At 46.3% G+C, this 13,167-nt stretch overlaps 1 protein-coding gene across 2 annotated transcripts in view; it reads right to left on the bottom strand.

Moving 5' to 3' along the window:
- The window catches only part of CUL1 (cullin 1), an 82,922-nt gene that overhangs the window by 15,873 nt on the left and 53,882 nt on the right, over positions 1-13,167 (bottom strand). For both annotated transcript variants that reach the window (XM_066585184.1, XM_066585182.1), the window contains exons 3-13: positions 11,967-12,141; positions 11,405-11,572; positions 11,256-11,306; positions 8,298-8,388; positions 7,020-7,183; positions 5,875-6,037; positions 2,995-3,125; positions 1,964-2,071; positions 1,765-1,871; positions 1,159-1,207; positions 422-553 (exon numbers count right to left, since the gene is read on the bottom strand). In XM_066585184.1, the coding sequence (XP_066441281.1) occupies positions 422-553; positions 1,159-1,207; positions 1,765-1,871; positions 1,964-2,071; positions 2,995-3,125; positions 5,875-6,037; positions 7,020-7,183; positions 8,298-8,388; positions 11,256-11,306; positions 11,405-11,572; positions 11,967-12,141 (1,339 nt within the window). The remainder of the gene's footprint in view (positions 1-421; positions 554-1,158; positions 1,208-1,764; positions 1,872-1,963; positions 2,072-2,994; positions 3,126-5,874; positions 6,038-7,019; positions 7,184-8,297; positions 8,389-11,255; positions 11,307-11,404; positions 11,573-11,966; positions 12,142-13,167) is intronic.

Raw genomic sequence — 13,167 nt, 5'->3', positions numbered from 1 at the left:
AAAGGGGTTAGTAGGACTCCGAAAGGTGTTGCTAGTAAAGGTCCTCCTAATATGCAGTGTCCAGCATGATTCTCTCCCTTTGGTTTTCTTGGATTAACTCATCTGCCGATACTCCCATGGACAAGGCTGCAGCCACGACATGGCGCTATTGGTTGTTCTACACTAAAAAGTGAACGTACACCTTAACTGATCCTTTCACGGGGGTTCTACACATTGCAGCATTATTTATTTTAACTCATAAGTCAAGGCAGCTTCTATTCCTGAATTTCTAAAACTATTGCCTCAAGGGTGCGTTCATACATGGTGGCTAGGCTTTTGGATTTTATGCAGTGCAAAATCCACCCCAAACGCAAAATCTGCCATGTGTGAACGTACCCCAATAAGGCCATGGAGCCACTACTTTGACTGAAACTGAACTTACCTTAAGTTTGGATATCATGCTCGCTTCTGCATCATCGCTCGCACTATTCTGATGGACGAGTCGTTTTGCAAGCATTTTTGCATAGAATTTCTGAAACACGTCCTTATCTTCAATATATTTAAAAACTACCATCTGCAAAAGAGCATTTTCAGTTCTCATGCGATTTCAGAGAGCACAAAAATGTAGAAAAACTCACAACAAAAGAGCAACTACAGAGTAGGAATGAATATGTAAACATTAAAGGCTGCTGGCCTGAAGAACATGGCTTTTTTAAAAAAGGATCAGGACACAGGGCTTATCCACTGATCAAACCTATCTAGCTGAAGTGCGTCAGCTAAAACTGAACCCAATACGGACTGTGACGCACTGCAATGTTCTGTGTTCTAGCAACTTCCTTGTTACATTCCTAACTTGCCTAATTGAAAGCTCATAACACACAATGTCTTAGGATGGTTTCATATCTGGGTCGGGATTCCAGTTGTCTGCTCTGTACAATGAGCAGGAAAGGGGAATCCCCGCGGCTGAACGGCTCCATCTCTGGACAGAAACAAATAGTGCAGGACAGACCCCACTGAATATAATGGAGTCTGTCCGTTTTCTGCCCAGATCTTACAGTGTTTTCAGGTGGATCTGCGACAAAACAGCCGTCCGGAGGTTCCGACGCAGATGTGAAACCGGTCATATCTGTATATTTAACTTTAGGGTAAATGTAGTGCAAAAATAAAATAGAGACTTACAACTTGATTGAGAGTATCTTCCAATTCTGCCTCCTCCGGGTTCTTAGAGCTACAATGGAGAGAAAAAAGAAAGAAAGAAAAAAAAAAAAAAAAAAAGACACCGGATGAATATACAGTCAAATTGGAAGTGAACACTTATGCCTCATGTACACAACATAAATGGGTTTTCAAAAGCCACACGTGTGATCCACGCCCATAGGCAATCATTGGGCACCTGCAGGTAATTAAATACTTGTGGATGTCATCTTCCCCTAGCGTGCAGATCGGAAAACAACCACAGTATGCTCCATTTTTATGTGATTTTTCAGCACGGTCGGCTCCCGTGGCTTTCACTGAAGCCAATGGAAGCTGTCCGAATCCGCGGCACATCCACATAAGGCACGGCGCATGTGTGCGGCACTCCGCCGGCGTCCAAAGCGCATCCACTGCGCAGAAGAAAGGATCTGGCTGTGACGAAAGAGAGCCCAGCAGTACCCACTCAGGCTGGTGATTGCCATTTAATTGGATCCGGCATGCCTTTTTTTTTTTTCTTCCGTTCCATGGCGGAACAGAACTGTAAACAGAGCCTTCCCTCCGAGCGTGTGACGTTACTACATCTAGACTCACCTCTTCTTCAGTAGTGAATCACAATAACGGGCAAGCAGCTCCGGAGATTTGCTGGAAGACTGGGCCATTTTTGTCACTGCGTTGTTGTTGATAAATCGGCCACAAGCCTTGAATGAAACATGAAAGTCCTCATTAGAAAAAATCCACAACGCATGCGAGCTCCTCTGCCCAGATACGTCTGGTGTATAGAAGCACTTACCTTATCTAGTGCAGCCACAAATCCAGCATCATTGTTAAAAGCGGACATAACTAGTGCATTGTATTTCTTATGGACATCCAAAACGGTCTGTACATACATTTTGGGATCCTGGGCAGAGGAAGGAAAAGATATACTAAATTTACCACACTTTTCATAGCAACACACTAAATTAAAGGAGTTTTCTGAGGGTAGAGGAAATAAGTTATGGGCAGGGAACAGACCAAAATAATAAAAAAAAGCTGTTCTCGTATGTCAAGTGGCCCCCGATTCCACACAGCTGCCCATCACTTCAGTCCCCGATGCAGCGGCAGAGGTTGCATGCTCCACTGATCTCTACAGCCAATCACTGATGTCAGCAATGACACTGCCACAAGCGACATGCGACCGCCAAAGCCAGTGGTTGGTAGCAGCGGTCACCTGAATAACGAACAGCCCACAATGCGGTGCTGCAGACAACATGGCCGTACGAGTTCTACTCCAGAAGTAAGAGAGCAATCTAAGCTAAACAGTTACTATGTCATGCTTTGTCGGTGATGTGACGTCACCCGTGACTGACTCCTTGGGTGACGTCACATTGTGACATTTTCTTGGCAGACTGTTTTTGTGGGGTGGTTTGCCATTTCCTTCCCCAGCAAGCTGGGTGCTCATTTTACCGACCTCAGAAGGATGGAAGGCTGAGTCAACCTTGATAGTCTAGGCCTGAGGATGGAGTTACTAGCATTCTCCTACGTTCGTTGAATCCTTGAGGCACTAATGGTTTTCCCCCTACATTCCATCTTATTTTCTGGGCAGCATCAACCAACCAAGTAACAAGAGCCTCGGCCTCCACAAGGAGTGGATGTCTAACACAACGGGACGCTTGTCTATGGTCTACTCATACAGGTGTGTATTCCTGGTTGCACAGATTCCAATGACCTCCTCAGGCGGTTTTTGCCCCAAGCTAGCCACTTTGAGACGCTTTAGGTTCATTAGTGCTAGCACATGCTTCCATTAGACTACAAGAAAATTACATTGGCTAGGGGAATACTTGCATTCTGTGCCGCTTCACCACATTTCTCTATGGCAGCAAGTCCCTGATTGTGGATATGTGTTTCTAAAAGCTTTTTCAGCTCTCCCAAGCCATCTTGAATTCTTGATACAAGATTGTACATTCTCCCCAAATCTGCAATACAAGAAGGTTTCATAAGCAAAATTTCCCAAAAACAGAAGTTTATGTAACATTTACGCATCTATCCCACCACTTTTGCCCTTAAACCTTTCTCTCTCCTCATACGTGACAAATGAGGATATATTGGGAATCCAGTATAAGCCAAGGTGTTCACTCGGTGCGCCTCACTTTATATATCATGCAACAAAAATAAGTAGTTCACACAGGAAACTCCTCTACATTACAGTCAAAAACTGTCCTTAAGTTTTGACAAACATTTATGCCTGCTGTCTTTATGCTTTTATAGTATTTCAATGCTCATTTCAGCAACTTTTAACATTTCCCTAAAAGTTTCAATTATTTAGAGTGGATTATACTCTTTGGGAGATAGTCGTCTGCTGACAGGTAAAACCCTGTAGTAGGTGTACAAGAGAGGGTCGGTCCATGCCACGTCTCTAGGGGTAATCCTACTGTGCCTATAATAGACAGCACACTGTATGATCACAGCCTTCAGGGTACTTTGTTTAGTTAGGGGGCACTTGGCTGAGGACCTGTGTTTGCTAATTGACGGAGTGTGCAAAGCGAAGTTGTCGCTTTGCTGTAAAACTTGGCATGCAGTTACACCTCAGGCATTACATATGACAGTCGGTCCCCCCTAGTGGTGGTAGGAGGTACAATGACAGTTCAGCGATACGTTTAGGACATCCTGCAGCCACACGTGTTCCTCTCATGGCAGCAGGATAATGCTTGGCTGCACACACAAGCCCAACATGCCCACACTTCTGTGGCTGCCCGGTTGCCAGATTTAATCGCCAATAAAAAATGTACGGGACCATCTGGGCCAACTTCAACAGCCTATGAGTTGGAACGATCTAGAGGCTCAGTTACAAATGTGGAGTGATATAACACAGGACATCATACAGAACCTGTAAGACTCATCTTGTATCCAAGCTAGAGGCGGTACAACAGGATACTAGAGCCTCCATGCCCACCCGTATCACATCTTGTATCCAAGCTAGAGGTGGTACAGCAGGGTACTGGAGCCACCATGCCCCCCATATAACATCTTGTATCCAAGCTAGAGGCAGTACAACAAGGTACTAGAGCCTCCATGCCTGCCCGTATCACATCTTGTATCCAAGCTAGAGGTGGTACAACAGGGTACTAGAACCTCCATGCCCACTCGTATCCAAGCTAGAGGCAGTACAACAGGGTACTAGAGCCTCCATGCCTGCCTGTATCACATCTTGTATCCAAGCTAGAGGTGGTACAACAGGGTACTAGAGCATCCATGCCCACTCGTATCACATCTTGCATCCAAGCTAGAGGCAGTACAACAGGGTACTAGAGCCTCCTTGCCTGCCTCTATTACATCCTGTATCCATCCAAGCTAGAGGTGTTACAACAAGGTACTAGAGCCTCCATGCCCGCCTATATCACATCTTGAATCCATGCTAGAGGCGGTACAACAGGGTACTAGAGCCTTCATGCCCGCCTATATCACATCTTGTATCCAAGCTAGAGGCGGTACAACAGGGTACTAGAGTCTCAATACCCATCCGTATCACATCTTGTATCCAAGCTAGAGGCAGTACAACAGGGTACTAGAGCCTCCATGCCCACCCGTATCACATCTTGTATCCATGCTAGAGGCGGTACAACAGGGTACTAGAGCCTCCATGCCCACCTATATCACATCTTGTATCCATGCTAGAGGCAGTACAACAGGGTACTAGAGCCTGAAGAAGAACCTGAGAGGTTCACAAGCTCGCTGTATTATCATGTATTTTTGTTAGCCAATAAAAGGCATCATATCTACAAGATTACATGGTTTCTCTTCCTGGAAACAATCACGTAAAAGGTCTTACATTTTCTTTTTCCCCCTCCATTTTGCCCTGTAATGCTATGATTGGTAACACTCAGGAGTGCAGAACTCCAGTAAAGTGAGGCTGGTCATGCAGGCTGTTGAAGGAGTTTTCCCACCACTTAAAGGGGTTGTCTCGCGCCGAAACGGGTTTTTTTTTTTCTTTCCATAGGCCCCCCGTTCGGCGCAGGACAAACCCAAGGGATGTGTTTAAAAAAAAAATATATATTACTTACCCGAATCCCCGCTCTGCGACTCCTTCCTTCTTCCTTCACCAAGATGGCCGCCGGGATCTTCACCCACGATGCACCGTGGGTCTTCTCCCATGGTGCACTGTGGGCTCTGTGCGGTCCATTGCCGATTCCAGCCTCCTGATTGGCTGGAATCGGCACACGTGACGGGGCGGAGCTACGATGACCAGCTCTACGGCACGAGCGGCCCCATTCACCAGGCAGAAGACCGCACAGCGCAAGTGCGTCTAAAAACGCCAGAAGAAAGCGAAATTAGACGGAGCCATGGAGACGGGGACGCCAGCAACGGAGCAGGTAAGTGAATAACTTCTGTATGGCCAATATTTAATGCACGATGTATATTACAAAGTGCATTAATATGGCCATACAGAAGTGTATAACCCCACTTGCTGCCGCGAGACAACGTCTTTAACATTGACTCACAACTACTGTCCTTCCTGGCTGATGCTCACCAGGACATGTGACTGCTGCAGCCAATCACTGGCTATAGAAGGTCTCGGCACAAAGTTTAATTGTGCAAACTTGATTCACTTAAAAAAAAAAAAATTACAAATGAAAAAATAAAATTAAAATGCCGTTTAATGGTTGAAGGCCGTATTCTAAGCATCACATACTGAACTACTACATAATCCATAAACAAGCAACTTACCTTCATTTTTATCTGCATCTAGCAAATTCTGGAACTCTGTGTGGAAAATCTCCAGGTGTTTCTCAATGAGCACTTGTTCACACTTCCTGGCGAGCTCATCCTGCGTGCTCTCATGGAGGTATACCTGCACCCGCCGCTGCTCCTCCAAGAGCCGGGCTTCTGCCTAGCGGTCCGGGAACAAGGAGAGACTGTAAGTACAACTCCCCACCTGGGAGGCGCATGCAGGTTATTGTGGGGACGGTTGTACAAGAAGCCAAAGATACTTTTTGTTTTCTTAGGCCTCATATCCACGGGCAAAAGAAGAATTAAAATCCGCAGCGGATTTTAACTCTTCTCCTGCATGCGGATCCACACCCCATAGGGATGCATTGACCACCCGTGGGTAGATCAATACCCGCGGATGGTCAATAAAAGTGATTTTAAAAAAAATGGAGCATGAAAAAATCTGGACCATGCTCCATTTTCGTGCGGGTCTCCCACGGGCTTCTATTGAAGCCTATGGAAGCCGTCCGGATCCGCGGGAGACCAAAATTGGAATTTACTCACCTGCTCCGGATCTTCCCTTCGCCGCGGCTTCATCTTCTCTCCGTCGCGGCCGGATCTTTTTTCTTCTGGCCGGCGCATGCGCGGGGCACGCAGCCGACATGCCCTGCGCATTCGCCGGGCCGAAGAAAGAAGATCCGGCCACGACGGAGAGAAGATGAAGTCGCGGCGAAAAGAAGATCCGGAGCATGCGAGAGGTGAGTTAATTCTTATTTTTAGGCCTCATCTCCGCGGGGCAGGAGGGACCCGCTGCGGATTCTCCATGGAGAATCCGTAGCAGGCCTGATTTTCCCAGTGGACATGAGGCCCTAAAGGCCACCAATAACTACAGGGCAAACTCTGATTGGTTGACCGGCCGATTCTGGGCAAATCTCACATTGCTAAAATGTTTCAGCAGCAAACGAGATGCCAAGTTTAAACAACATTATACATGCTGCTCAGAAGTTGCAGGATTTTTTAATACTAAACATTTTTTGGTTAATCTATATACCAACAAAAAGGGTGACGTATTCAATGTGACCAGAGAATTCCTAGAGGTCTACAAGTTGTGGAAGTTGTCTGCTTGAGACAGAGGAGAGAATCCGTTCCCGCCCTGAGCTCACCTTCTTCATGTATTCTGTGACCGGGTTCTGCTGGAGGAACTCTGTGCTTTCTCTTGTGTAGAAGCGCTCGGTGTCCGCCAAAAACTGAGACTCAAAGGATTCTTTGTACACCGTCAACGTCGGGCCTTTGGCAAACGCATCATCTTCATTCAAGCCCAGCTCAACTGCAAATGTAAAAAAGGACTTGGTTCCAAGTAAGCTTTGTACCAAGCGGCCCGCGGGCACAATGGCCACATTCACCGATAACCGCTGAGTAGGGGTAGAAACTGAACATCACTGTCTACATGGGGAACAGTAAGCATCATGTGTGCATATCACCTCCCGGTCTGCAGGCTCATCCAGCGGCCGCGCGCTTCACAAATCGGTTTGTTCCTAAAGATTTAGTCAGAATTTATTAGAAAACTTTTTCTTCTTTAATGGCGATTACATCCTAATAGGTAACGGCAGAGACGGTAATTTACATGGCTGCAGACAAGTGCCGCTCACAGCTACATTCCCTCTATTGCATGGAGGAGATGGTCATTACTTGGGGCACCACAAGTACCAAAACGGTAAAAGGGAAAACTGCCTTTGCAGTCGATGGCACGTAGTCTGGACTTCGCTTTAACTTTTTGAAATATTAAACCCACATTGTGGCCGGTTGATACGGTTTCAATGCAAGAAACGCGATTATTTCAGATATGGATTGGGGAAGATTCCTAAATAACAGTGTCATGAAGAGCAGAGATGTAAGTCATGGTCACTAATCATTGCATCTGCCGCCATTACCTAAAGCCTTTACCAGATGTTAGTTACTTTCCTCAAACTCATGGAATAGCTAATTATAGAAGCGGTTTTCGGGTAGCTATCACTGAAAACGGGGAAGCATTTGGCTGATGTTAGAAGGAAAGGCCTTTTAACTATTCTCGTTAGTGGCCCGACCCTCACAACAAACCCCGCCCACTTTCAAAAGAGTGCTGAGGCCAGTGCAGGAGGAAAAAAAGTTGTAAAACTTTAGCTGAAGTGGGGTTTGTGCAAATATTTGCACCTTTTCTATGCTGTAGAATAGTCCGTTATCTCCCCCCATTTGTTGGATGAAGCCTGGATAAGTCTGAATTTACATACAGATTTGTTGTAGAAGTGCTGGCGACTGTCCCATTCATCTAAGCGGGGCTTGCAGAAACCCATGTGCTTGCCACCAAAACAGCCGCCTTCAGATGAACAGAAGTGATGGTCACCAAACTTCGGCCACAAATCTGCATGGTGTAAACATCCCCTTCTAGCAGACGATGCGCTTACCATAAGACTGTACAACGCCACTTATGAGCCGGGTGTTGATCGTTTCTCCGTTCCGCTCCTTCTCGATTAGTTTCAGCACTGCATTTGTCACCTGAGTAGTCAGACAAACATAACTTCACCATCAGGACACTAGCGGCCATTAGAAGAAAGCTGAGGTATGAAACCAAGCCGATGATCCGTCCGCTGAAATAGGACTTCTGGTCACATCCGCCACCAGCAGATATCAGTATCCTGGTTACATACTGAAGGGAATGCACTTGTGCGACTACCTTATAGCTGCCTTCGTACGGGTTTTAAAAAGGTAGAATCTCAGTGAGTCATACAAGATCGCGCTACACAATAACCGGATCCACGTTGTATTACCCTACAGCTGTAGGCAATGTACAACTCCATACAGCTGCTGGGTCCCGACGCAGCTAGGAATGTGTAGAACTGCAGACCTTGGTTTTTTTCCCTCTTCTGCTGCTCTCCAAGGGCTCTTTCACACGAGCATACATTGGCCCACCATTTTCACGGCTGGTCGATGTACACTGTGATCTGATGCATTGGAATACAATGTATCAGATCACATGTCTGTATTCCCGCGAAGTAAAAGCGCCTGGCACTTTTACGTCAGGCCAAAAGATAGTCTTGGAACCATCTTTCGGTCCGGAATACGTCGGCTGCTGCATGGGCTCCTATGGGCGCCAATGACAGCGGCCGGAGAAGGCAGGTAGGAGGGAGATTAGCAGCGTGACTGCTTAGCTCCGCCCCCCTCCCATTGTAAACAGCCAGAGAGCAGAAGAGAGGTGGTGAGCCGGCAAGGGGGGAGGGAAGGGGCAACAGCATGGTGGCCTTGGCATATTGGCGCCGGGGCCCCTGCTGTGTGAACGGGCGCACAAACGTTAGATTTGAACGTCCATTCACGAGTTTTTACGCCTCAGATGGCAGTGTATATCGGCCGGCCGTGAAAACAGCGGCCGATATACGCTCCTGTGAAAGAGCCCTAAGGCTGCTGTTACACATAGCGGAAAGTTCAGTACCAAAATCCCCACCATTTGGTGCGGATTTGGAAGTAGATCCACAGCAAACTTCATTTCACCAGAAGGTGCAAAGACTGCTGTGAATCCGCACCGGGGGGGGGGGGGCTATGGAATATGTACTTCAAGTAAACAGACAGTGAAATATCTTCCTCACCTTCTAGGCAATTTTGGTTCACATTTAGGCCACATGCACACGATTGAGTTTGTTTCAACGTGCGGGAACCCTCAGTGGAATCCGACCCGGTGCCTGGCCTGTGATCCCTCCATACCTGTCCGGATGGTCTTAGTCTGTGCTGCGGACGTGCCGGCTGGCGCGCCTACGGACATGCGCAGTACAGATGTGACTGCACTGTCGCTAGGCGATGACACTCATCCCACGGCCTTTCTGCAATGATGATTGTGGAAGGGCTGCAGGACGAACGAATTCCATTGATTTCAATGGAAACTGCCTGCACGGAATCCGGTTCAAAATAGAGCAAGCTGCGATTTTCGCCTTGCAAGCAGAAAATCGCAATCAATTTGCGCTCGTTGCTATGGAAACCCGCTTTTACATTGCATGCTTCTGGCAGGTATTTGCTGCAGAATCTGGACAGGTACAGGTTAGGTGATATAATGCCCCAGGAATAGCTTCCACATCCTGGTACTGGCACAGAGAGCGCCAAGTCCACAGGCAGGGAGCCAGCAGGCAGGAAAATAGTTTGAAAGTTGCCCTAATTAGTTTTATAGGGTCTTGTGGAGGTGGTTAAACTCCTGAACCTCATGCCATGTTGTAGGTGTCCCACGCCGCCACTACACAATACCCCGAGCTCCGTTCCCTCTACAGGTAAAAGGACGTCACAGTTTTGGACGAAGAGAGCTCTTTCTACCTTAAAAAGAGACCAAAAAAAGTTTGCCTTAAGTTCCGACTAGAACAGCAGCTACAGCTGTTTGAAGTGGGGTGGGAAGGCTGAATTTATAAACATCATTTCAGTTGTAGAGACCATAAAATGGTACCAATAAAAGCTACAAGTCTTCCTACAAAAAGGAGCCCTCATGCAGCTCTGGCAATGGAAATAAAAATGTTATTATCTTGGAATGTGGGGAGAGTTTGTTTAAAAAAATTTACAAAAAAAAGTGTTAAAACAAAGCTTTATAGATTTAGGGTTGTCAACCATCATGAAAATAAAGGTAACCACGTAGTAGAGATATTATGTTAACAAAAAAAATAAAGCCTCCCTAAAAATGGTGAAATTGGTGTTTTACTTGAGAAAAATTTTAAACCTACAATTTAAAAAAAAAAAATGATAGATTGCAGTTTGGCCTTCTATCTATATTTTAACTTGTCGCATACCTTTCCCTTTCAGAGCAACATAAGGTAGTGCCTTGATTACAGTGATATGTCTGCTGTGTGGATTTGTAGTTTTGGAGAAACCTTTATTAGCAGCAGCCATACACAGAAGTAGTCCTGCATACTCAGGAGCTGCAGCTAGCCAAACCCCCCCCCCCCCCCCTTCTTCCAGCAAATGATTGGTAAGCTCCGTTTATACACAGACAGCAGTCAATCATTGGCTGGAGGGCGGGGCTGGTGTAGCTAGCCTATACAGGACTACTTCCGGTAGTCCTCTATGCATGTGCTGCTACTGACAAAAGGCAAGTTTCTCCCAAATTACTGCACAGATCCACACAGCAGACATATCACTGTAATCAGTGTGCTGCCCTCAGAGAGGAGGAAAAAGAGATGGTGACAGAGTCTAACTTCTAACGACTCAAACACCATATTTCCAGTTTTGCCCAGTGTGGCTTTTCCCTTTATCAGTTTGATTAAGAGGTAGATTCCAGTTTTTAGGTTCCCAGTCACTAAAGTCCTCCAACATCAAAGTAAATAAAAAAAACTGTAGCATAAACCGTTCTGAAACACAAAAAGGGAAAAATGAGCACATTAGATGAAGCCTATTACCTGTTTGTTCAAAGGACGGAAGAGGCAATCCCTCCAGGTGACTAAGGCAAGCTGGAAATCAAAGAAAGCAAATCCCCGTTATCAGCACTGATCAGCCGGCGCCGTCCAACAATCAAACTAATGAACCTTTATGGAAAACTAATTTTTACCGAGTAGATTTCATAAATTCCTTTCCGCCCTTCATCACATTCACGGCGAACCCAATGCCGGTTCAGATATGCACAGATACCATTCAAAACTTTGCTAGAAAACCGATAATCTTCCCACTGCTGCGTGTAAAACTTAAGAACACTCTCATCCATTAAATCTTCACCATCCTAAAAACAAGAGAGCAGAGATCAATATTCGGCAAATACCAACTCAAAACAGTACTTTTAGATGGCCCCATAACTGCTGTGGGGGTCCTGCTTCCTTGCTACGTCTGGGGAACAGGAAAGGGAAATCCCCACAGTCGAACAGCTCCGCACTGCGCCGAATGGACCCCACTGACTATAATGGGGGCCGTTCAGTTTCAGCGCAGCTGCCCGGCTCTTAGCATGCAATACTTTTTCTTCAGGTATGTTGAGCCGGATCTGTGATGGAATCTCCGAGGTTCCAGCACAGATGTGAATCCGGCCTTACATACTGAAGAGTCAAACTTCTGGCCTGGAGATAAAGTCCAGGAATATTTATGTCTATAAAGTTATTTGAATATTAAAATAAATAAAATACCTTCAATAAATTTGTCAAATAACTCTTCAAAAACTCTTTTAGCCTTTTGTACAGTTCAAGTCCCACAAACTGAGCCCCTCCAGGGGTCTGGCCTTTTTTGGATTTCGAAGGTGGTACTCCAGCGCCTCGTGCTTGGTTGGACTGGTGTACGCTAGTACAGTAGTTATAAACATGACTGGAATGCCAGGGGTTAAGGAACAGATCAGGTAGAATAGAAAACAAACACATAAATAGACAACGACAACTCCCCCGATGTGACGCGCGGCGCTAGATCGGCACGAGGATTGCTGGTTTTCTTCTCAGCCGAGAATCACCTATGGCGATAAACAATCGGAACTACAATTTTCCGCCGGCGCAGGCCAGCTGTACATCTCTGTTCACATGGAAAGATGTAGGAACAATTGCTCATTTGTCAGCTGATCATTGCCCCCTTCACACTGCTCAACCATTGGGCAAGCATAGATCGGATCACGTAAGGCAACCTTTAACCCAATAGGCAAGTTCCACCAAAATCACCACCCATCGACAAGGCAGGTGATAAAATGTTTGCTTGCTAGGGTCCAACCACTTGGATGCCACGGATCACAAGAACAAAGCACCACAAGGCCGCTTTATTGAATGGAGCAGAGGTGTGTATGCGTGACCAGAGCGCCAGTCGCTTTTGAAGTGTGATTGCATCACTTTGCTATAATGCTTCAGACAACCATCCACTATATAAAAACTTACATGGTTGGGGAACACGGTCACCATGTGCGCAGGCTATACCGCGATCATTATTGGGTTTAGTTGGTATATCCGTAAGAATGTAGAGTACATATGACCACGTCGCTAATACAGTCTGGCGTTTTCAGTCAAACAGCATCACAAACACAAGAATATATATCAAATTGCCTGAAAACATCATTTCAAGCACTTAAGGATTTGACTCCTTTTACCCCTATATTAGCGGTATACTGAATTCAAGAGGAAAATGCTATAGCAACTGTGGGGTGCCAGCTGATTTATGGCATAGAGAGCATCACAGGACACCATTGCCAACTTCTCTAAGCAGTTCTTACCCGTCCTGGGCTCCAGTGTTACGGCCCCATGGTTGTCCCCGCCCCTGCTGACAGCGGAGGTCATGTGACTGCTGCCTGCCAATCATGGAACTCCTGGCATCCAGGATGTGAGCGCCGATGCCAGGAGAACAGGTGGTGACGCT

Source organism: Eleutherodactylus coqui, chromosome 12 (assembly GCF_035609145.1).
Source record: "Eleutherodactylus coqui strain aEleCoq1 chromosome 12, aEleCoq1.hap1, whole genome shotgun sequence".
Classification (NCBI taxonomy): domain Eukaryota; kingdom Metazoa; phylum Chordata; class Amphibia; order Anura; family Eleutherodactylidae; genus Eleutherodactylus; species Eleutherodactylus coqui.
Note: the sequence above shows the minus strand (reverse complement) of the source record. Positions and strands in the feature narration are given on the sequence as shown.